The 25,814-nt window shown below is 45.4% G+C and overlaps 1 protein-coding gene across 10 annotated transcripts in view; it reads left to right on the top strand.

The window, feature by feature from the left end:
- Positions 1–22,943, top strand: part of METTL2A (methyltransferase 2A, tRNA N3-cytidine) — a 34,462-nt gene extending 11,519 nt beyond the window's left edge. The window contains exons 5-11 of one of the 10 annotated variants that reach the window (XR_013344606.1): positions 1,708–1,768; positions 3,381–3,520; positions 6,748–6,854; positions 7,071–7,136; positions 19,720–19,984; positions 20,781–21,352; positions 22,327–22,943. Coding sequence is in view for 7 of the 10 variants with exons in the window: in XM_077806051.1 (XP_077662177.1) it covers positions 1,708–1,768; positions 3,381–3,520; positions 6,748–6,854; positions 7,071–7,136; positions 9,568–9,740 (547 nt within the window). In the remaining 3 variants the exon portion in view is untranslated. The other 9 variants (XR_013344604.1, XR_013344605.1, XM_077806051.1 and 6 more) reach the window with 9 other exon arrangements.
- Positions 22,944–25,814: the final 2,871 nt, after the last annotated feature.

Here is a 25,814-nt window from a genome sequence, read left to right on the forward strand (position 1 = left end):
GTGGCAAAATTACATAAGATACATAAGAAAAAAGAAAGGGGTTAACAGCGAGTTGGCAAAGTTTGCAGATGATTCTAAACTACTCAAGATAGTTAAGACCAAAACAGACTGTGAAGAACTTCAAAAAGATCTCACAAAACTCAGTGACTGGGCAACAAAATGGCAAATGAAATTTAATGTGGATAAATATAAAGTAATGCACATTGGAAAAAATAACCCCAATTATATATACAATATGATGGGGGCTAATTTAGCTACGAATAATCAGGAAAAAGATCTTGGAGTCATCGTGGATAGTTCCCTGAAGACATCCACGCAGTGTGCAGCAGCAGTCAAAAAAAGCAAACAGGATGTTAGGAATCATTAAAAAAGGGATAGAGAATAAGACGGAGAATATCTTATTGCCCTTATATAAATCCGTGGTACGCCCACATCTTGAATACTGCATACAGATGTGGTCTCCTCATCTCAAAAAAGATATACTGGCATTAGAAAAGGTTCAGAGAAGAGCAACTAAAATGATTAGGGGTTTGGAACGGGTCCCATATGAGGAGAGATTAAAGAGGCTAGGACTTTTCAGCTTGGAAAAGAGGAGACTAAGGGGGGGATATGATAGTGGAATATAAAATCACGAGTGGTGTGGAGAAAGTGAATAAGGAAAAGTTATTTACTTGTTCCCATAATATAAGAACTAGAGGCCACCAAATTAAATTAATGGGCAGCAGGTTTAAAACAAATAAAAGGAAGTTCTTCTTCACACAGCGCACAGTCAACCCGTGGAACTCCTTGCCTGAGGAGGTTGTGAAGGCTAGGATTATAACAGGGTTTAAAAGAGAACTAGATAAATTCATGGAGGTTAAGTCCATTAATGGCTATTAGCCAGGATGGGTAAGGAATGGTGTCCCTAGCCTTTGTTTGCCAGAGGGTGGAGATGGATGGCAGGAGAGAGATTACCTGCTAGGTTCACTCCCCCTGGGGCACCTGGCATTGGCCACTGTCGATAGACAGGATACTGGGCTGGATGGACTTTTGGTCTGACCCAGTATGGCCATTCTCATGTTCTTAAGATTCTTAACACATGTTTAGTATTTAAAACTAACTGATTTATTAAACAAATGAAGTATTGCGTGTAGGTAGAGAATTGAACTGATTGTTTCTGGTCACCATTTCTTTCAGGAATTTAAAACTAGTAGTTTTCATCCTCTTACGCCTTGTTTTTATTCATAGATTGGGAGTTGAAAAAGCAGGAAAATTTTGTTTTTTATTTTTCCAATCAATTTCTCAACTTTGAATGAACTAGTCATTGAATTGAAATAGTTGAATAAATTTAAATGAAGAAAATATTCACTCTGCACCTGCATAAGAAACTGCTGTTGTCAAAAGATAGTTTAGCACTTCGACAAAATTTAGTTATAGGTGCTTAGCCAGTGACTACCACCACTTCAGTGCTTTGATTTTCTTTAAAACTTTGGCAGCAAACATATACTGCTTGAATATTTTTTACTTAAATGATTTTAATAGATTATAGCAAGTGTAGGTATTAATATAGGTTGTCATAATTTCAAATTTAATTTTAAATAGGCTTATTTTTAAAAATAAAAACATATTTAAATTAACAATCCAGGTTTTTTTATGTTCAGTTTTTATCCACCCTGAGAACCATATGAGGCACGTGACTGTTTCTTGTTTCTTTTGCATTCATTTCAGTGATCCAGGGCTCTTTGTTTATTGCTGTGATTTTTCCAACACAGCTGTGGATCTTGTCCAGGTAAACTAAATATTGCATAAGTTCTAGATGAAGTCACAGCTAGGTGGAAGCAGCTGATCCTGTGCAGCATTTGCAAAGAACTACAATTAGCACTGCCTTTGTTAGTTCAGTTCTGCTGGTAGCTTGATATTTAGCTAGAACTGGATGCTGCCTCTCAGTGCAAGCAGATTAGGGGATCTGGCCATTGGAGGCTGCAGGAAGGAAGGGAACAGGATTAAATTTAAAAAAAGGGGGGGGAGGCAGTTTAACAATGGTGCTGGAAGAATAAGTCTGCTTTCCCTTCTCCTGTTACCAGCATCGTTTTTCCAGACCAGATGCTGTTTAATGGGGTAACTGCTGAAGTTTTGACGTCTTTCAAACTATTTCTTACAGCCTCAATCAATTAATGTTATTCTTGATTCACTTGTATCATTGATGTAACCACAGGTCTGGAAGCAGCATTTAATTGCTGCTGCACAGGCAGCTGGCTTGATGTCATGGTGGATGTTGACTTTGTTGTTTGGGGCAAGGGTTGACTTTGGCTATGGAATAGCGGGTATTAACAAACAAATCGGTTTAGAATGGAGTTTGGGAAACTTCGCTAGAGTGTTAAATTGACCAGCCAGTTTGATAGGAGAGATTGTGAGGGGGCGAAGGAAGGCAGCAAGGGGCAGCTGCTCCAGCCTGACTGTTGGTGCTCCCCACCTTCCCAAGTAGCCACAGAGTGAAACTGACCAGAGTCTGCATGTCACTGGGAGTGGGGTTGCTCCACATCTCTGTAGAACAGTCCCCTTCTGCTTAGGAATCTAAATATGGTTTTGAGAGCCTGGCATTAGATATCCTGGTTTGAAATGTTTAACCTAAGGGCCCAGTGCTATCCTACTGAAATCAGTACAAGTTTTACCATTGATTTCAGTGGAGCAGATTTAGGCCTTGACCCTCTGTGCAGCTGTAAAGGGGAGAATTCCAGCTTGATGGTATAAATCACCCATTTCTGGCCTTGATCGTTTGTGAGAGGTTTGACCTTAAAGCTGTTGCTGGTCCCACAGTCTGGCACTGCTTTTTTTGGTAGTAGTGAAGGACTGAATAGAGTGAGTCCAGAACTCTCTTATAACTCTGCCGTATCTACTTAATAATTTTCCATAGTTCCCCTCCACTTCCCTTTCTGACATCCCTCGAATATTCTAATTATAATAGCTGTACACACAGGGGTTATTCTGAAATGGACTCAAGGTCTCTGGGGATATGTCGACACTGCAGCAAAGGGCATACCTCCCAGCCTGGATACACAGACTCCGCTCTAACTCGTGCGCTTAAAAATAACATGTGGACATTGTGGTGTGGGCGATGATTCAGGCCAGCCAGTCAGGCAGGCTTGGACTATGGATGGCTACCCCGAGCCATCGCCCGTGCCGCAGTGTCCACACAGTTATTTTTAGCACTCTACCTTGAGCAGAGCTAGTGTGAGTCTATCCTGGGCTAGGAGGCACTAATCCAACTGCAGTGTAGACATACCCTGGCTCTTCCAGCTTTTCCATGTGAAAGTGAAATGGAGATTGTGCAGCCAGGTAGCATTGGTATTTGTGTCTGACAGTGTCTGTATCTTCTTGTGTTGCTCCTCTTTTAATTGCAGACCAATTCAGAGTATGACTCTTCCCGCTGTTTTGCCTTCGTTCATGACCTGTGCAAGGACCAAAGCCCATACCCAATGCCAGAGAAGAGTCTTGACATCATTATTCTCATCTTTGTCCTATCAGCTATTCTCCCAGAGAAGTAAGTCAGCCTCTACTAAAGCACCAGCAATTCACTGTAATGAAAGGAGAAAAGGCTGCACATGACAAATGCAGTCAAAGGTCCTTCATGGGGGATATTAAAGTGATATTGTCAGGTTAAAACTTCTGTAGTGAAATAATCCTTACCTGTGTTACTGAAACTCTAAATTTAACCTAATGTACTCATCACCCTGTGCTCTTTATATACTTTGTGCATTTCATTCCACTTGGACAATGAACAAGCAGTAGGGTCAATTTCACTTTATGGATTTGCCACCTTAGAGCAGTGCCCCAAAGTCTGAGCTGCAAATGCTACCAGGGAATGTCTGAATCCAAGTAAACTATTCCCATGGGCTTCTTTTTTTTGCTCCTGAAATGGCTTCTATTAATAGTAGGCTACATGAAACTTCATTTTATTTACATGCCTGCATTTTGGTCCTAAACTCACCGGGCAGTGTCATTTTTACAGATGAGCAAAGTGAGCACAGAATTTATGGGCAGTGTCCCCATTAACTCTGTGCTCACTTTGCTCATCTATAAAAATAGGTGTAGTATAATATTTACCTACCTCACAGGAGGTGGAGAGCAAGATATCTTACCTATATTCAGAATACATCAGTTGTATGTAGTGCATCTCATGGCAGGACAGAGAGACTCCTGGTAACAGTAGGAGCACAAAGAGGATTTCTTATTCTGATCTCTGGTCACATACCAACCCTGTGACTCTTTTGGCTTTCTTTCTATGGGTGTGACTAGCACAGCATGTGCTGCTGAATGTCCCCATGCAGGGCTTCCCATAGTTTGGCCTGGAAAGTACAATCATGGAAGGGACTGCTGACTCCACGACATAGTACAGATTATAGTAATGCTTTTTAAAATGGGAATACTTACCAGATAGTAACATGGTGTGAAGGTAAATGCAATTTACAAACCAGTATGTACTTAAATAATTACCTACTGTTCATTGTGTGGTTAGTGTTCAAGAACCTTGTCTGAGGTGACAAATCTGGACGCCTGAGTAGCCAACGCGATGTCATAATGCCAAATGCCTCAAAAACAGTGGTCTCTTCTTCCCATCTGAACCATGTCCAGGCCAAGAAGACATTAAACATCAATTTCTGTGGATTACCATGATGCACAATCATCATCCACGGTACTTGGGGATAACCCTGGACTGCGCGCCCAGCTTCCATTGCCACCTTGAACAAACCAAAAGGAAAACGAAGGCCAGAGTCCACATCATACAGAAGCTTGCAGGACCATCTGGGGAAAGCGACGCCTGCATGCTCCAAATGTTGACACTAGCCCTGGTCCATTCTGCAGTGGAATACTATGCCCCAGTTTGGAGCGGAATCCCACACACCATTTTAGTGGACACTGAAATTAACGCCGTTCTTCGCATAATTAGTGGCACCCTCACATCAACACCACATCCATGGCTATCGGGACTAGCTAACATTGAGCGAGCAAATATCCAATGAGGCGCTGCGACAGTTATAGAGTACATAAAGATCATGGCAAATACCCCACTACCACTCTACCCTGACCTAGAACACCTGCCTTGCCACCGACTAAAATTAAGAAAATCCTTCTAGTCTCATGCCATAACCTCGTGGCAGACGATGGTCTGAAGCCGGGGTGGCTGCAGATGTACCAAACAAAAATCTAATGGACAAACCAACTGTGCAAGTGCCAGTTTTCTCCTCCCTACGGTGCATATGGACAGCTATAAACCATATCCACACCTGACGTGGAAGATGTGCCATAATTATTCCATAGATGGAAAGTAAGGAATTGCTGAAATGCAACTGTGGTATGGTGCAAACTGTCGGAAACATCATGGATGACTGGCCAATCCAAGTTTATCCTGGAGGTGTTGCAGCCATTCCCAGGGCCACCCCCCTCCCTCTGCTCTGGGCTGAATAAGAGACCCAAAGATCCAACTGTAGTCATCCCTTTGCTTTCACTGTTTCACTATCGCCATACAGAAGAAGATGAGGACAACTGTGTGGCTACATTGTCTATATGTAACAGAGAAGCTGCTTGTGGTTAATAAACACATTATGATTAGTGGGCACTGCTCTGTGGCACTCATGGACTGTCTTTGAGTTCTGTGTTTCTACAACAGAGTCCTGGTCCGTGACAGGGGCTCCGAGACACCATGATAATACAACAAACAAAAATGAGTGCATTCATAATTGGGCACCCATGGGATAACATTCTTCGGGGATGGCTGACACCTAGCATGGCAAAGCCGCTTTGAATGGTTCAGGCTCTCTTGGAGAGGTTGTTGGGCCAGATCTTATAGAGCTGAGCCCATGCCAGAGCATATGGAGATATGATCAGCCAAGCCTGGGAATGGGTTCCTGGGAAAGCTGAACCAGGGTATCTTATGTTTTGGGATCGCTTAGGCCCATGTTTCAAAGCTGCTAAGTACCAACAGTGTCAGCTGAAGTCCATGGTGGCTGCAGGTGCTAGCACTTCTGAAAATTCGGCCCAAGGTGCCACAGGTTAGACACTCACAGAAATTTCGTGGGTACATTCATAGATTCTAAGGCCAGAAGGGGCATTATTATCTGACTTCCTGTAAAACACCGGCCAGAGCACCTCGCCCAATAATTGCTGTATCAAGCCCATGACATGTGGTTGAGCTGTTTAGCATATCCTTTAGAAAGTCATCCAGCCTTGACCTTTAAGACTTCAAGTGATGGAGGATCCACTACATCTCTATGTCCATTGTTCCAGTGGTTAACTGCCCTCACTGTTAGAAACGTTCTAGTCTGATTTTGTCTAGCGTCTAGGATTCCCGCCCAAACTCTCACAGGGAATCCATGCAGAGCCATGGATAGCACTTGAGGATTCTGTGCTAAACCACGTGACCACTTCTTCTCATGTGATGCCATCTTACAAAAACCTTTTCAGATAAACAAAGTTATAGCCTACAAGTCCACGTGTATAGACACAATCCAGTTTATCAGCACAACTCCTGACAAAACCACAGCAATCTTCATATTCTCCACTATAAACCCGCCCTTTTAAAAACCTTAAATCAACTGAGCTGTTTAGAATGAGAATTTTTCACTCAAGTCATATTTTGTAAATAAAAGCCTAAACATAAAGGAACTCTGTCTCTTTGGTAAGCTCAACTCATTCTAATGTTCTGAGGGATGAAGGAAGCAAGCATAATTTTGACAGCTGTTGAATTTTCCTAATTTGCCCTTTTCCCAGGATGCAGTGCGTCATTAACGGACTGAGCCGGCTTCTGAAACCAGGAGGAATGATTCTGTTACGAGATTATGGTCGTTATGACCTGGCGCAGCTTCGATTTAAGAAAGGTATTTCCTCCTTCCCGTGCTCAAACCCTTGACACATCAGGTATGTGAGAGTGTCTGCAGGGGAGGCTGCCATGTCTAGGAGACAGGCTGATAACTTCCCCTTCAGCACAGTGTGCAGTAGGGGGTGGGGATTGCCATTTGCCTTCTTGTGCAGCTGATTGGCTGATTTAAAATAAGTTAAGTGGATAATACTGTCCGAACAACTCTTGCCCCCAGGTCGATGTCTGTCCGATAACTTCTACGTGAGAGGCGATGGGACCAGAGTTTACTTCTTTACGCAAGGTAGAAGATTAGATATTGTATTCCTGACCTTCTCACCTTCCTCATTCCTTTGTGCGGGGAATTTCTGCAAACCCCCAGAGGCGAACAGCTGACTCAGATGTACCCTCCCTGGACCGGGCTGAAACGATAGAGGTTTATCAGTAGCATGGAGAACTGGGCCTGTAGATCATTGTGAAATATGGCTTAGTGCATTCCTTCATGTAGCAGAGAATCCTTCCCTAGCTGCCTCACATGCAGGGGGCCCTCTTGCAATGGAACTAGTGTGCTTGCTGCACTGAGAGGTGGGGGGGAAGAGGGGCAGGGAGCAGAATTTGAGGAGGTGTGGGGAGGGGCGTTCCCTGGATACTGTTGCACGGGAGAGGTTACATAGGGGTGGAGCCAGAGGGGCCAGCACTCTGAAGATCTTGCCTTCTGCCTCCCCCAATGTGGGGGCACTAAAGACTACTCTGGCTGCTGGGCTGGGGTAGCCTCAGCAGAACAACTCGTTGCTGCATCATGGGGCTTGTACTCTTCTCCACCAGTCACCCCTGCCCTCCAAACCCCCAGTCAAGTTAGTGATATCGGGCACCTCTATCCTACTGCTGGTAATCCTTAGTCAGGTCTAAAATGATCAGTGGATGTAGGACAGTGATACTACTGCAACGAGCTGTTCAGTTCACTGCACAGGACATATCGGTTACAGCTAAATAATTCTAAAATGGATGTTTCAAAAGGAAGAAAATGGCTGTCTGGCAAAGGTTGCAGCATGGCAGGTATGGGATAAAAGAGCACAAGCTGGGACTTGTTAGCCCTTTGCTACAGAAACACTGTAAAATCACATGCTCCCAGAGCTGCAGTTACACTGGATCTCTCCCCAGCACGACTAGGTCTCTGGCTTTACATGCAGCCAGTGCGTCGGGGCACCCTGGTACAAAATGCATCATGCAGCCTATCGCTTGTGTTTGGACTACTTGGCTATAGCATTGTTCTGGCCTGGAGGGCATGTGGTGTCTTGATCATCCACTCTTGATGTGGCTTTTCTGGGATGTTTTTGGATTAATGACCACAACCCATATCAGTAGGGCCCTACCAAATTCACAGCCATGAAATACATGTCACGGGCCATGAAATTTGGTCTCTCCCTGTGAAATCTGGTCTTTTGGGTGCTTTTACCCTGTACCGTACTGTACTGTACTGATTTCATAGGGCAGACAGGGGTCCTGACCCAAAAGGGAGTTATAGGGGAGTCGCAAGGTTATTTTGTGGGGAGGTCACGGTATTGCCACCCTTACTTCTGCACTGCCTTCAGAACTGGGTGGCCGGAGAGCGGTGGCAGCTCTGAAGGCAGTGCCCTGCCCACAGCAGAGTAGAAGTAAGGTTGGCAATGCCAGACCATGCCAACCTTGCGGTCTGCGCTGCTGCCTTCAGAGCTTGGGAGTGGTGGTGTCTGCTGACTGCGGGCCCAGCTCTGCAGGCAGCAGCGCAGAAGTAAGGGTGGCAACACCACACCCCATCCTGACTTGTGCGCTGCTGCTGGCGGCGACTCTGCCTTCAGAGCTGGGCTCCCGGCCAGCAGCCGCGCTCTCCAGCTGGCCAGCTCTGAGGGCAGCTGTGACCAGCCGCAGCACAGAAGTAAGGGTAGAAGAACCAACACGCCGCCGCCACGCCCCCCCCCCCCCCCCCCCCCCACACACACACACACTAACCTTCCGACCCTCCCACAACTCCTTTTTGGGTCAGGACCCCTACAATTACAACACTATGAAATTTCAGATTTAAATAGCTGAAATCATGACATTTACTATGTAAAAAATCTTATGACCATGAAATTGACCAAAATGGACCGTGAATTTGGTAGGGTCCTATATATCAGACATACAGGACTGTAAGCTTAACCCTAGAGCTTTACAGCGTAGGCCTGATCCTGTAGGGTACTGCGTGTCCTCCATTCCCAGAGACTTCAGGATTTGAGGGTGCTTAGCATCTTGATCAAGCCCCTTGAAAAACACATTCCTGTCTCAACTATCCCTAATCTTGGAAAGTTCGTCCCCTCAGGCATTCATGCATGGACAATGCCCACCTCTTCATTCTAGGGTTGCTGCTGTCTTCCCTTCCTCCTCCCCTTTGCTCTCTGTGATGCCGATCATCCAAGCACTTCTCTTCCCCCTCAGTAGAGCAGAGCAGAACATGTACCCCAAGATCGCTGTTAACTCTTGCCATGAGATGACCACAAGGGTTGGCAGACAAGGTAGAGGTCACGACACATTCAAAGCCGGCTATCATATGGTCCTTCCATTTGACTGTGGAATCAAAAGCACTGGATTTTTCCAGAACTTCCTTGAACATTCAAAGGAATCTTTTGGCTCCCACTTAGAGCAGTTTAACCTACAAGCAAGCGTTGATCAAATTAATGCTTCTGCTGTCTTAACCGCCTCCTCCCCACTCCTCCTAGATGAACTGGATGCTCTTTTCACCACGGCTGGGTTGGAAAAAGTCCAGAATATGGTCGATCGGCGCCTACAGGTGAATCGAGGGAAGCAAGTGACGATGCATCGAGTGTGGATCCAGTGTAAATACCGCAAGCCCTTCCCTGCAGGACACAAGGAGAATGGGCGCGTTCATTAGCAAGGTGTGTCTATCACATGTGCTGTATTTGGACTTGCTGGGACTCTCCTCCTGGGAAGCATGTGGCACTGAGCAGACCTGCCATATCATGCTGAATTCTGGCGCCTTCTGAAACGACCAGACTAGTCGTAAGTTCACATGCTTTGTGTGCAAGGTGGAGCTAGGCTCAGGACAACTCCACAACAATATCTAGTTACTAGTCTTTGTTTTTTAAATTAATGGTGACTAACAATTTACCTAAGAAATGGACACTCACTATCTCTTGTTGAGCCCGAGCAAAATGAGTAACGAGTTCTCTGTCTTCCGAGTGTCTACATGAAAAGGAACAGGAGTTTGGACCTTATCTTCAGGTTTTGCAGTTTGCAGCACAGTGGGGTTCATTTCAACCATCTACTCTATCCACCCAGATCCTCTTGCCCCATCACCTTTTTGTCACTCGCTGCTCTAGATGTTGAAAATCAAAGTCACATGGGTTGCCCTAACAGTTTTAAAAGTCAGACTGGCTAGTGAGTGCAGATCCATTCCAGCCCTGTGCTACTCATGCAGGCTCACATAGAGAGGATCACCTTCCATCCTACGTAAGGTAATCAACTGACTCGATGTGGTGGACGGTGTCTAGTAGTTAACTTAGTGGAAGCCTATCACAGGGTTCAAAAGCTGTCCTGGTGTTCCACGCCTTTGGGAGCTAGTTTATTTTTACTCTGTGGAATCTGATTTAAATAGAGTGCGAGGTTACAGCCTATGTTACAGTTATAAAGAACTGATTTACAGTAAACTTTTCCAGCCACGGTTTACACCACTACTTAAGCCTTTCCAAGCAAGCTCGTGTGCTGTACTGCAGCTGATCTGCGGGGGGAGGGATAGCTCAGTGGTTTGAGCATTGGCTTGCTAACCCCAGGGTTGTGAGTTCAATCCTTGAGGGGGCCATTTAGGGATCTAGGACAAAATTTGGGATTGATCCTGCTTTGAGCAGGGGGGTGGACTAGATGACATCCTGAGGGGCCTTTCCAACCCTGATATTTTATTCTATGAAGATATCCAGGTTCAATTCAGTCAAGCACGGGGCAAAAATAGCATGCTGAGATAGGTGTCAAAGTATAGACCAGAACAGACAATCATTTCTGATTGTGGATTTTCACGTGTATAGAGTGGAGAAGGTGGGGGAAATTCCATCAAGCCTATGTTTAATTATCAGAATCGGACGAAGATGACCAGGTTTGAGGGGGGGAAATGGCATTGGCGAGGGGAGGGACTAGAGGGGATTTGGGATGCTTCCAAGTAGCTGCTGGCTTGTGACCCTCCTCCTCTCCATCTACCTTCCCCTAGTGCCTACCCCTCTCAGGATCTCTGTTGGAGAGAATCCAGCCTGACACCTTCCTAATGACTAGTTTTGGCTGACATTGCTGCGGGGAGAGGAGCCAGGGCTGTGCCTATGCAATCTGGTGCACCTCACACACCATTCCGCTCACAGTGCATATATTTTGATGGTGAGATGATCATGGGCTAAGAGTACCTACACAGGAAGGAGATGTCAGCTCGTTAGGGGCTGTTTCATCTCACTGACAAAGACATAACAAGAACCTATGCCTGGAAGGGTGAAAGAGGAAGTAGAAAGAGAAGAATTTGCTCCTGGTCCCTTAGAAGTCAATGGGAGCTTTGTCATTGAGACAGGACTGGGTCCATTGGCTTGACTGGTGCTGGGAGAGCCTACAGGCATCGTGATGACATCTCCTGCCACCATCGTCATGTTTAGGAGCCGGCCCTGTTGATTCGTGACACTGCCACCACACAGCCAGCCTGTCCCTCTGCAATTGTCATTCCTAACTCCGTCGGGTGATGTGTTCCAGGGCTGAATACAGGTGCAAAGGTGACCCAACAAGTCCCTTGGAGCCTCCCTTTGACTGCTGTGCAAGCTGATGCTATTTTTGTGTTTTAAAGTCAGACTCCAAAACAGTTCTTTGGAAATACCTGGTTAATGCTTGAGAGAACAGCTGGAAGAAAATCTCTTGTTAAAGGTGCTACAATCCTGCTCCTTCTGTTCAGGGTTGAGAGAACTTTCAAACCACATGGATGGAGGAGGAGAAGACCAGACTAAAAATGCCTATTTCTAAGGCAAAAAACCTATGGAGAAGGCATCTTTCCTTCACAGATATTTAGGCTTGGCAGAATTCAATTTTGAATGTTTATGATTTAGATGGATATTGATATTGAATTTTATGCATTTTTATCAGTTTTCACAGTTGTGGGAAACTATAGGGGGTAAGACTATAGCAATTTAATGACCACAGGTGTTGAGATTCAAAAAGTTAAAGCTTTATAACTGTTAAAACACAAATTGTCCACCTCGCATATCAAAATATACAAAGTAAAAACCCTTAAGTCAAACTCTTAAGTTCTCAAGCAGCATTTTTCTTTGTCTATCTCTAAATTTCAGTTATTATTGATGGAAATATTTTTTTGTCTGTGTGTGTACAGTGAAATCATTTGCTAGTGTTTACTGATAAAGATCTAATCCTTCCAAGCCTACAGATGTTCTAAGTAGCAGAAAAAAACACAAATCCAATTGTCCCTTTCCTTTACAGATCTCCTTTAAAGCGGAGGGATTGCCCCTTGCCATGGGATGGCCGCATTGCTAAGCTATAGCCCCGAGAGAACTCCTCAGTGTTTCAGAGTAGAAGCCATGTTAGTCTGTATCAGCAAAAAGAACAGGAGTACTTGTGGCACCTTAGAGACTAACAAATTTATTAAAGCATAAGCTTTCGTAGGCTACAGCCCACTTCATCGGATGCATAGAATGGAACATATAGTAAGATATATATACACATACAGATAAGTTGGAAGTTACCATACAAACTGTGAGAGGCTGATTAGTTAAGATGAGCTATTATCAGCAGGAGAAAAAAACTTTTGCAGTGATAATCAAGGTGGCCCATTTAGACAGTTGACAAGAAGGTATGAGGATACTTAAGGAAATAGATTCAATATGTGTAATGACCCAGCCACTCCCAGTCTCTCTTCAAACCCAAGTTAATGGTATTTAGTTTGCATATTAATTCAAGCTCAGAAGTTTCTCCTTGGAGTCTGTTTTTGAAGCTTTTCTGTTGCAAAATTGCCACCCTTAAATCTTTTACTGAGTGGCCAGAGAGGTTGAAGTGTTCTCTTACCAGTTTTTGAATGTTATGATTTCTGATGTCAGATTTGTGTCCCTTTTATTCTTTTATGTAGAGACGCTCCGGTTTGGCCAATGTACATGGCAGAGGGGCATTGCTGACACATGATGGCATATAGGTAGGAGAACACTTCAATCTCTCAGTATTTCCTCAGTATTAGCCTTTAAAAAAAATTGGCTACTGGACTTGGAAGAGGTTTTAATATTTATACAGTTAGTGCTTTACAGTCATTGAATAAGACAGGTCTCTGCCCTGAGGAGCTTACAGGGGAATGGACAATACCTAGACAAAAGTGTCTGCTTGCAACTGAGACTGGAAGTATAAATGTCTGCTTTTAAGGTAACGATTGCATCATTGCTCACAGGAGCTCCTTTTCCTCTGAGTCCTGGTGATGCTTGTCTCTTTCCCTCATCTCATCCAGGAGATCAAGTCAGGTTTAGGAAAGAAGAATCCTGTAATTCTCCAGCATGACATCCCTCTGCCTCTCGTCTAACCAACCCTGCCTTTGCTTAAATGTCACCTTTCCAGAGCCTACTGGCACCTGAGCCAGTTTCCTGCAGTCCCTTCCCCCCAATCCCCAGAGGGAGCTGTTCGTCTAGGGATAGTTTTATCTCCCTTGAAGGAGAGTTATTTACTGAAGTAAACAAACAGTATAATTGGGGGAAATTAAAGTAATTAGAAAAATTCCTTATTAATCACCCAAGGGTTTGTTGTAACATAAGGAAGGCTATTTCTTTCGTTATAAATTATTCATTTAAAGCTGATGGATCCCATAAAAACAGTTCACACTCTTTTAAAAGATATAAAATGAAGTTTCTTATGATTATTCTACTAGCTAAAAGGCTCTTACCACATCTGTCTGGTTTTAACTCAAGCTTCATGCAAAAACTTGCAACCATGTAAGCATGCAGCCATGAATGTAGCTGTATTTTTTTTAATCTTGTTTGTTCTGTTTTAGCGTTTAAACAGGAACTTGGAATAAAAAAGTACTGGTTAAACATGATTTTGTTTTAGATGTTACTGGTCCATCAATGGCTATTAGCCAGGATGGGCAGGGATGGTGTCCCTAGCCTCTGTTTGCCAGAAGCTGGGAATGAGTGATGGGATGGATCACTTGATGATTACCTGTTCCGTTCGTTCCCTCTGGGGCACTTGGCAATTGGCCGCTGTCAGAAGACAGGATATTGGGCTAGATGGATCTTTGGTCTGACCCAGTATGGCGGCTGTTATGTTCTTGAAAGCAACAGGCTTAATGGCCTTTATTTGAACCAGGTCTACTACAGACCAATGGATAGGGCCCTACCAAATTCACAGTCTGTTTTGGTCAATTTCATGGTCATAGGATTTTTAGAATAGTAAATTTCATGATTTCAGCTATTTAAATCTGAGATTTCACAGTGTTGTAATCGTAGGGGTCCTGACCCAAAAAGGAGTTGTGGGAGGATCACTAGGTTATTGTGTGTAGTTCTTAGGCTGTTCCAGTCCAGGCCCTACAGAGCAGAGAACGCTGATCAGACTGAATTCCATGATGGTTTTATGATGTATGGAGATAAGATCATTAAACTTACTGTCACTAATGTCTTAGAGCAGGGGTTCTCAACCTTTCTCTTTCTGAGCCCCCCCCCCCCCCCCCCCATGCTATAAAAATTCCTCGGCCCATCTGTGCCACAACAACTGGTTTTCTGCATATAAAAGCCAGGGCTGGTGTTAAGGGGTAGCAAGCAGGGCAGTTGCCTGGGGCCCCACAGCACAGGGGCCCCCATAAAGCTAAATTGCTCAGGCTTCGGCTTGAGCCGCGGGTGGCAGGGCCCAGGGACCCGGGCTTCAGCCCCATGTGGTGGGGCTTCAGCTTTCTGCCCTGAGCCCCAGTGAGTCTAACACTGGCCCTGCTTGGCGGACCACCTGAAACCTGCTCGTGGCCCCCCAGGGGGCCCTAGGCCCCTGGTTGAGAACCACTGTCTTAGGGAATTAAAAGCTAGGTTGGGTAGGTGGTTAGCAGCATCATGTTAGCTTAAAAACATTCTAAACATGTTGGTTCTGAAGCCCCTTGGTTGGAGAGATGGAGAGAAACTCAGTGTACTGGGCCATGTAGCCCATGCCTGTCTTCCCCTTTTACCTCCACCCCAGAAGCTACATTGTAAAATTGAATGTATCATTTCAATGACGTTTTATAGTCTGCAAAACTAATAGGTGACACTTACTGGTCCTTGACAACAAATGGACCAACTCAAAGTGGGTGTGGTTGAAAAGACGTCCTGATTGCAGAGAGTGCTACCATTGCCTGGAAATGAAGGCCTATTCCAACACATCTGCTGCCCTTGGAACAGCAAGACTCACTATGGTGCATATTACACCCACCCTGGTGAAAAGGAGAGAAAAAACTCTCATCCGCCTCCTCCAAACCCAGAGTTCCACTACTACATAACCTAAAGGAGAATCTCCGCTAACTAATATCAATATAGGGCATGTGCCATACAACTGAGCAGTTCTGATTTCATCCAGTACCGGGGGAGAGGGGAGCTGGTAGTGACTTCCCTATATTTAGGCTGCTTAACTTTCCACTACAACGGATTCTTGCAACCTTTTCTTTGAGAAGGGATCCCACAGCAGGTCTTTGATATTCAGTAGGAGGTGCTCTTAAGCCATGGGCATGCCTTTTCTTTGGCCCATGAAATTCCACCTCAGCTTTGGCCAAGACCTAAAATGTTCAAAACCATCATTTCCAGTCTCTCACTTGTGGGCCTTTGGAAAACTCTGGCAGCCTACCAAAATCATGGAGCATTCCGAGTCTGGGCTCATGCCTCCGCTGAAGCAGCAGCACAGGCTGCATGGGGAACACCAGGGAGCTGTTGGAGCAGCTGTAGTGGAAAAGGGGGAGGAGGCAGGCTTCCCCCAGTAAATGTCCAGATCCACCACAAGGCCCCATTGGCCCTTTAACCTGCCCCCAGGGGCATCATATGGGGCTGGAACTCCCCCAATTCTTGGACAGAGGGAGAAAGAACTGGGCCAGATTCTCCCAACAGCCCATGGATCCAGCACAAGACAACAGCAGCCAGGCCCCCCTCTCTCTGTGTGTCTCTCTCTCTCTCTCTCTCTCTCGAGGGGCAGCACATGGGTGTGTGCATCATGATACAGTCTTTAATTACATGATCACTTGCTATTTTTCCACAGAACCCCTGCCTCATTCAGTGCATAGGATGGATGCATAAAGGGGTAGATTAAGGTTGCATGGGCAACTGTAGATCTGGTAATTCCTAGCTTTTGAGTACTTGACTTCTTTGCTACCTAAATAAGTCTTTATAAACACATCCACCCATACATGCAGGAACCCCAGCTTTACAATATGATGATTTAACTTCCCACATACACAGTAGCTTCTGCCCAAAGGTCTAAGAACGTAAAACGCAATTTGTTTATTTTAGCCTTCCCACACCCTGTAACGTAGTAGGGTATTATTATACCCGTTTCACAGATGAGGGAATTTAGGCACAGAGATGTTAAGTGATTTGCCCAAGGTCACACACTGGCTCTGGAGAGAATAATATCCTGTTGGGTGGTCTGGGAACCTAATATTGAATGAGAGGCTTTCTTTCACATAAAGGGCAATTAGATCACTTTAAATGTCTGTGCAGATGAGTAAATGGAAAGAAGATGCAGTCACCATGTTATGTTCATATCTCTTGTCTCTGCCATCCTGGTAGAACAAGTGCTTGCTTGGATCAGAGAAAAGTTTAGTGACTGTACATTGGGTAACTGGAGCTGTATGTCCGTGTCTGTGTAAACAGGTGAAGGGGAGGGAACAACATAATTAAGAATCTCCATTGTGTATGAGGGTAGACGCTCTCTCAGTGGCCTCTGGAGGAAGTCAGGTGGTGGCATATTATTTTTTTGTGAATCATGTGCTGGACTCATAGTCCAGAGGCAGAAGTCTTCTCTTTATCCACAGGACAGGCATAATATGGGTAGCAGCATAAAAATGTCTCCTACACTGTCCCACTGATGGGCCTTGGTTCTGAACTGGGGAATCCCTCATAGGGGAGTCAGGTGAATTTAGTTTCTGTAACCTATCTAGTCTCCTGAGACACCCTGAAAGAGTGCTACTTAGTGCCAATTGTGGTACTGGGATTTTTTCTTTGTTTTTTTTGTGATTTGGCCATTTTCCCACTAGGCTCTACACTGAGAGCAGCGTTGCCAAATCTCACAATTTAATCATGAGTTTTGCAATACTCAAAAGCCCAGCTGCTGGAATCATATTATTACTGGAAAAATCTGTGTTTTTTGTTAAAAAAGTAAGTTTCTAGACCTCATGGTTGTGGAGAAAGGATTGAAAAAAATGAAGTGAGTGCCTCTGAAAAGCTCATAAACAGAAGAAAAAGAATTCAAAATGTATTATTATTATTATTTTATTATTTAATCTCATGATTTCTGACAGCCTGACTCATGATTTTTGACCACTTTCAGTTGGCAGTATGATGTGAGCCAACAAACGCATTTCACATGGACCTCCGCACAGCCATCACGTTTTAACAAATTTTGGTTGCCATTAACCTAGGTTGGATTCAAAGCTGTGACCTTGAGGTAAAAAGTCTCCAACGAGAGACTGCTGAATTGGAATTAATTTGCAAACCGGACGTCATTAAATTAGGCTTGAATAAAGACTGGGAGTGGATGTGTCATTACACAAAGTAAAACTATTTCCCCATGTTTATTTTTCCCCCCTACTGTTCCTCACACGTTCTTGTCAACTGCTGGAAATGGCCCACCTTGATTATCACTACAAAAGGTTTTTTTTCTCTCCTTTTTGGTAATAGCTCACCTTACCTGATCACTCTCGTTACAGTGTGTATGGTAACACCCATTGTTTCATGTTCCCTGTGTATATAAAATCATCCTACTGTATTTTCCACTGCATGCATCGGATGAAGTGGGCTGTAGCCCATGAAAGCTTATGCTCAAATAAATTTGTTAGTCTCTAAGGTGCCACAAGTACTCCTGTTCTTTTTGCAGACACAGACTAACACGGCTGCTACTCTGAAATCTACCCTATGGCTAATCCTATTGCTTCATGTTCAAAATGCATGAATGGAAAAGTATTTGGGGAGGACTCCATGAGTGCCTACTAAGCCAAACTCAAGGAGAGGGATATGGCTCTGAAGGATGGACCATCAAAGCGAGCAGACAGATGGACGGTTCTTCTGAAACATGTAACAAGTGCCATATATAAAGAATAGTACTGATGTCACAGAAGGCTCATCGAAGAATACAGTGATTGCCATTGGGGAAGATCAAAAGGAGGCAAGAGCAATATTTGGAAGAGATCATCTTGAGAGATGGATGCTGCAAAAGAGAGGATTCTGGCAGAGAAAAAGATGGTGTAGAAGGGCTTACTTATCCTCTTGAGTGAGGACATGTAGTTATTACACACATTGATAAATTTCCTATTGCTATACTATCCAGCCTTTACATCATCAAGAAAATACATTTATCCAAATTAAGGAGTATATATTCTGTCTCTCTCTCACCACTCAGTTTTTGTCCACCTTCCCCCAAACCATCAAAACCAGCTTCTTTATAAAGACCAGAACTGGGGGACTAGCCAACCTCTACAGTTCGTTAAAAACAAAAAGTTGAGTTTTGCCTCACATGCAGTTAGGAGCTGGATGGGAAACGGTTTTCCTGTCCTGTAAAACCGTTTGAGATCTCAAAACATTTTCCCATCCCAAATCCAGATGAAAAGCTGAAATCTCAAAACTTGTTGCCAGCTGAAAATCTGGGAAAAAAAAATCAGTTTGGGTCCATCAGAATATTTTTGTTTTGATCATTTTGAAACATTTCATTTCGATTTCAACCGTTTTTACCATTTTTTTTACTTTCTACTAATTTTAGCTTAATTCTAAACAAAAAGTCCTTTAGAACCAGAAAACTGAAAATATTCATTTAAAAAAGTCAAAAGGCAACAATTTTGACAGATTTTTCCAAAATAAAATTTTTAGTTTAAGAAATCTGTTGAAACCAGCCCTTTCCCCTAAAAAAGTTTGGTGTTGATTAATTGGATTTCTGATTTAAAAAAAAAAAAAAAGTTTTGTTGAAAAATTCCCCACCAGCTCTACGCTCAGTCCAGAGCTGGCAGTTTTCCAGCAGCAGCAAATGCCATTGCGGATTGCCCATCAGTGAGAATGTTCAGGCACCTGCTACCACAAGGTCTTACCCTAGGACCCACAGTCTTATTAAACGTTTATTTTACAGTAGCACCTGAAAGGCCCAAACAGGATGGGTGGGCAGAGTGATGTACTAAGATACAGAGTGAAGTTGTAAGCTTTCTAAGGCAGAAACTCTAACACCTAAACAGAGCAAGGATGGAGGGTGAGGTTATCACATACAAGCAAATGACCACTGGGATGAGTAGCACTGATGAAGCATTATACTGAAGGCAAGTGCTGTGATAAAGTGTAGAGAGAGGGTGTCTGATATAACTGAGATGTAGGCTGTATCCACATTAGATAATTGTATTCAAAAAATTCCCATCTGAGCTACCTACTTCAGCTGTATGGGTGGGAATTCTGATGTAAAATTCCTTAGTGTCAGAGCACTGAGGGTTTTACAGATAGTAATCAACAGCCTGAATTACACTTGTAAGTGTTTCGGAGTCAGTGCAGAGCAAGAACCATGGGTGTCGTATGCATTTATCCATCCACCCTATCTAAAATGTGTCATGCCTTATTCTGCACTAGTTTCAGAGTAGCAGCTGTGTTAGTCTGTATTCGCAAAAAGAAAAGGTGCCACAAGTACTCCTTTTCATTCTGCACTAGCTAAAGCTTCCGTGTGTCCTGCAAGAGAAGCCCCCAACTAGAGTGTGCTGCTATGGACTAGTCTGGAGTTGGCGAAGACATGGATAGCCATGGTTTCATCTGCATCAGAGAAGGAAAAGATGAAATCTTGTGGCCAGGAAAGGATGGTTGTGGCCCAATTGTGCCAGGTGCTGTACAAACACACAGAAAAGGACAATCCCTTTCCCCAAAGAGTTTCATCTTGCTCCAGTCTAACAGACAAGACATTAGCAGATGAGATGAACAGGTAAGTGGGGATAGGGAGTGTGGGGACATACAGTCACAAGAATAGGATGTGTGCAATTCTTAGTCAATTGGGTGGTAATCACAGCTCACCACCTATTCATCTTGTCTGGCCTTGTGCATAACACAGGCCACAGAATTTCACTCGGTGCCTGCTCTGAGCCCAGTAACTTGTGGTTGATCTACAACATAATCTTTTAGAAAAACATCCAGACTGGGTTTAAAGAATCCAACCGATGGAGTATGGACCACGTTCCTTGGTAAGCTGGTTCTGAACCCTGCTAGAAGAGCAGGGCAGTTGCTGGCCTCCATGAAACAGAGTTGGGCCCAGATCTGCAAAGGGACTGAGACAGTGTGATGCTGAGCATTGCCATGCCTAACTTTCAGGCACCTAGAAAATCACAGGAACAGCCCTGCAATCCACAGAGCCTGAGTTAGGTGCCCAGACTCCTATACAGTGAAAGGGGAGAGAGAGGCATCTTAGCCCTGGTCTACACTATGAGTTTAGGTCGAATTTAGCACCGTTAGGTCGATTTAACCCTGCACCCGTCCACACGACCAAGCCTGTTTTGTAAAATCAATTTCTGTACTCCTCCCCGGTGAGGGGAGTTGAGCTAAAATCGACCTCGCTGGGTCGAATTTGGGGTAGTGTGGATGCAATTTGACGGTATTGGCCTCCGGGAGCTATCCCAGAGTGCTCCATTATGACCACTCTGGACAGCACTCTCAACTCAGATGCACTGGCCAGGTAGACAGGAAAAGCCCCGGGAACTTTTGAATTTCATTTCCTGTTTGGCCAGCGTGGCGAGCTGATCAGCACAGGTGATCATGCAGAGCTCATCAGCACAGGTGACCATGGAGTCCCAGAATCACAAAAGAGGTCCAGCATGGACCGAAAGGGAGATACTGGATCTGATCGCTGTATGGGGAGCAGAATCTGTGCAGGCAGAACTCTGTTCCAAAAGAGAAAATGCCAATATATTTGCCAAAATCTCCAAGGACATGATGGACACAGGCTACAACAGGGACACACAGCAGTGCCGCATGAAACTTAAGGAGCTGAGGCAAGCCTACCAAAAAATAAAGGATGCAGACGGTTGCTCCAGGTCAGAGCCTCATACATGCCGCTTCTATGATGAGCGCCCCTACCACTACCCCACCACTGTCCATGGACACCTGCAAGGGGGAGTCTCACGCAACAGGGATGAGGATTTTGTGGATGAGGAGGAGGAGGTTGAGGATAGCACACAGCAGACAAGCCGAGAATCCCTTCTACCCGGCAGCCAGGAACTGTTCATCACCCTGAAGCCAATACCCTCCTAACCCTCCCAAGGCAGGCTCCCGGACCATGAAGCCAGAGAAGGGACCTCTGGTGAGTGTACCTTTGTAAATATAATACAGGGTTTAAAAGCAAGCGTGTTTAATAATTAATTTTCTCTGAAGACTTGGGATGCATTTGTGGCCAGTATAGCTACTGGAAAAGTCTGTTAACGTGTCTGAGGATGGAGCGGAAATCCTACAGAGACTCTAAAAGCCTTTGCAGAAGGTTTCTGGGGAGGTCAGCTTTATTCCGTCCTCCACGGTAGGACACTTTTACCATGCCAAGCCAGTAGCAAGTAGTCTGGAATCATTGCAGAACAAAGGATTGCAGCGAAGGGCCCAGGCTTTGGTGGCATTCAAGCAACATCTGTTCTTTATCTCTTTGTGTTAGCCTCAGGAGAGTAATATCATTCATGGTCACCTGGTTCAAATATGGGAAATTTGTTTAAGGGGACATTCAGAGGTGCCCGTTCCTGCTGGACTGTTTGCCTTTGGCTGAAAAGAAATCATCCCCACTGTTAGCCACACGGTGAGGGGAGACCCGTTCATGCTGAGCTGTTCGCGTTTGGCTGACAGTGATCTTCCCTGATACTAGCCACGCGGTGTGTGGGGGGGGTGGTGGTGAAGCAATCATCCCAGAGAATTGGGGGGGAGGGGTTGTGCTGCACATTCACCCTAAAGGCACAGTCCCTCCTTTTAAATGGCCAACCCAATGGGCTTTGCTTGGTATGGGAAAGGAGGGCGCTGCTGTTTGAAACTGTTCCCCTGTGTTACGAAGGCTGAAGAAGCTGAAACCCTTTGCCTTACCATGGTTGCCTGCAAGCCGAATTCTGTTGCCCAGCCAAGCACGTGTGATGTCTCACACCAAACCGGCAGGCACTCAAAAAAGAAGGAAAATGCGACCTTGTACCAAAAGCACATGTGCTGTGTAATGTGAATTGCTTGATTCAGTGTGAAATACTCTTCCCTTTGTTCTCTAAAATGTATCTTTTAAAATACTACTCTCCCTTTTTTTCCTTCCTGCAGCTCCAAATGTTTCTACGCTCCCCCATCATCTCCGTCCCAGAGGCTAGCGCAGATTAGAAGGCGAAAAAACGCACTCGTGATGAAATGTTCTCAGAGCTCATGCAGTCCTCCCGCACTGAAAGAGCTCAGCAGAATGCATGGAAGCAAACAATGGCAGAGACCAGGAAAGCGTTAAATGAACGCGATGAGAGGAGGGAGGAGCGTGATGAAAGGAGAGCGGATGCAATGCTGAGTCTAATGGGGGAGCAAACTGACATGCTCAGTCGTCTGGTGGAGCTGCAGAAAAGGCAGCAGGAGCACAGACCGCCGCTGCAGCCCCTGTATAACTGCCTGCCCTCCTCCCTAAGTTCCATGTCCTCCTCACCCAGACGACCGACAACGCGGGGCGGGGAGGCTAGGGCCACCCCGCCACTCCACCCCCAGAGGATTGCCCAAGCAGCAGAAGGCTGGCATTCAATAAGTTTTGAACTGTAGTGTGGCCTTGTCCTTCCCTCCTCCCCTCATCCACCACCCCACCCGGTGCTTCCCTCCTCTCCCATCTCTCCCGGTTTACCTTGCGAGTTTTCCCCCTATTTGTGTGATGAATTAATAAAGAATGCATGATTTTGAAACAATAATGACATTATTGCCTCTGAAATTGGTGATCAAAGGGGGGAGGTCGGTTGGCTTACAGGGAAGTAGAGTCAACCAAGGGGGCGGGTTTTCATCAAGGAGAAACAAAGAGAACTGTCATACCGTAGCCTGGCCAGTCATGAAACTGGTTTTCAAAGGTTCTCTGATGCGGAGGGCACCCAGCTGTGCTCTTCTAATCGCCCTGGTGTCTGGCTGTGCGTAATCGGCCGCCAGACAATTTGCCTCAACCTCCCACCCCACCATAAACATCTCCCCCTTACTCTCACAGATATTGTGGAGTGCACAGCAAGCAGCAATAACAATGGGAATATTGGTTTCACTGAGGTCTAACCTGGTCAGTAAACTGCGCAAGCAAGCTTTTAAACGTCCAAATGCACATTCTACCACCATTCTGCACTTGCTCAGCCTATAGTTGAACTTCTCCTTACTACTGTCCAGGGTACCTGTGTATAGCTTCATGAGCCATGGCATGAAGGGGTAGGCTGGTCCCCAAGGATAACTATAGGCTTTTCAACATCCCCAATGGTAATTTTCTGGTCTGGGAAGTAAGTCCCTCCCTGCAGCTGTTCAAACAGACCAGAGTTCCTGAAGATGTGAGCGTCATGCACCTTTCCCGGCCATCCCATGTTGATGTCGGTGAAATGTCCCTTGTGATCCACCAGTGCTTGCAGCACCATTGAAAAGTACCCCTTGCACTTTACGTACTGGCTGCCAAGGTGGTCTGGTCCCAGGAGAGGAATATGCATTCCGTCTATTGCCCCACCACAGTTAGGGAACCCCATTGAAGCAAAGCCATCCACTATGACCTGCACATTTCCCAGAGTCACTACCCTTGATAGCAGCAGCTCAGTGATTGCATTGGCTACTTAGATCACAGCAGCCCCCACAGTAGATTTGCCCATTCCAAATTGATTCCCGACTGACTGGTAGCTGTCTGGCGTTGCAAGCTTCCAGAGGGCTATCGCCACTCGCTTATCAACTGTGAGGGCTGCTGTCATCTTGGTATTCTTGTGCTTCAGGGCAGGGGAAAGCAAGTCACAAAGTTCCATGAAAGTGCCCTTACACATGTGAAAGTTTTGCAGCCACTGGGAATCATCCCAGACCTGCAACACTATGTGGTCCCACCAGTCTGTGCTTGTTTCCCAGGCCCAGAATCGGCGTTCCACGGCATGAACCTGCCCAATTACCACTATGATGTCCAAATTGCCAGGGTCCATGCTTTGAGAGAAGTCTGTGTCCATGTCCTCATCACTATCGTGATCGCACTGTCGTCGCCTCCTTGCCTGCTTTTGCAGGTTCTGCACATACTGCAAGATAATGTGTGAGGTGTTTGCAGTGCTCACAACAGCAGCAGTGAGCTGAGCGGGCTACATGCTTGCCGTGGTATGGCATTTGCAGGAGAGCAGAGTTGCAGCGGAAGCGGTAGATGACGATGGATGCCACGAGAATAGATATTTATATAGAACAACGAGAGGACCTGTGAGGTGGATTCATGGCACCAGGAGAGCAGAGTTGCAGCAGAAGCGGTGGAGGACAACGGTTAGCACCGCGCACATTTCCTGAGGAAGAACACAAGTACCCGGGAGCACATGACAGAAAACATGGAGAAATTCGCTATTGAGACAAGAGCAGCAGAGCAGAGTTGCAGCGGAAGCGGTGAATGATGACGATGACGGTTAGCAGTCCTACTGCACTCTCTGCTGACAGCAGTATGGCATCTGCATAGAAAAAAGGTGCAAAACGATTGTTTGCCGTTGCTTTCACGGAGGGAGGGGCAACTGACAACATGTACCCAAAACCACCCGCGACAATGTTTTTGCCCCATCAGGCATTGGGATTTCTACCCAGAATTCAAATGGGCAGCGGAGACTGCAGTGTAACTGTGGGATAGCTACCCACAGTGCAACGCTCCAAAAGTCGACGGTAGCCACAGTACTATGGACACACTGTGCCGACTTAATGCACTTAGCGTGGACATATGCAATTGACTGTATAAAATCGATTTCTAAAAATTGACTTCTGTAAGATTGACCTAATTTTGTAGTGTAGACATACCCTTAGACTGTGAGCCACAAGCCAGCATGTTATACAGGGAGATACCTAAGCTAGCCAACGGGAGATGCTGACCAGAAGGGGATGTGCTAAGCCATGCCCCCTCTCAGAGGTAGATACAAAACTAGGAGGGAGTCCTTGCCTTATAACCCTTAGCCTGTGGCTAGGGTACCCCCCTTTCTTTTGAGGGGGAGAAGGAATTTGAACAGGGCTTTGCCACTTCTCAGATGAATGCCCTAACTGCCAGGCAATGGGATATTCTGATGTGAGGCTTCCTCAATCCCTCCTCCTATTGAAATTGTTCCCGTTTAATGAAAAATTGAATAATTAAATATTAATTGTGGCTGAGAAATAGTTAGAATGACTCTACAGTGTAGCAGTTGGAGCACTCACCTGAGAGGGTCTGCAGACTGTTCAGATTCCTTCTCCCTCTCAGGAAGAGCGAGGACTTGAACGAGGGGTCTCCCACCTACAAGGTGAGTACACTAGGCTAAAGGTTAGAAAGGAGCTCCTTCCTCTTGTTTTGTGTGAGCTCACCTGAGGTAGCTTCTGGGCACACCTACCACATTGGGTCCCTGCATATGACTTAGATGGCAAAATGCCTATCTTCCCTGCTTTGTGAATTGCACTGGGGCTTAAGCAGGAGATAGCCGTCTGGGCAACTAGCGTGAAGCAGGAGTGCACATGCCCAGAGCCAGAAACATGAGCGCCTAGGTTCCTTTTACTGCAAAAACTTAGGGGCTGAGTGAGTTGAGGCGCCTACAGGTTCAGGACAACAGCCAAGCAGGAGTTTTGTGGATCAT

This window comes from Eretmochelys imbricata, chromosome 27, assembly GCF_965152235.1.
Source record: "Eretmochelys imbricata isolate rEreImb1 chromosome 27, rEreImb1.hap1, whole genome shotgun sequence".
Classification (NCBI taxonomy): Eukaryota; Metazoa; Chordata; order Testudines; family Cheloniidae; genus Eretmochelys; species Eretmochelys imbricata.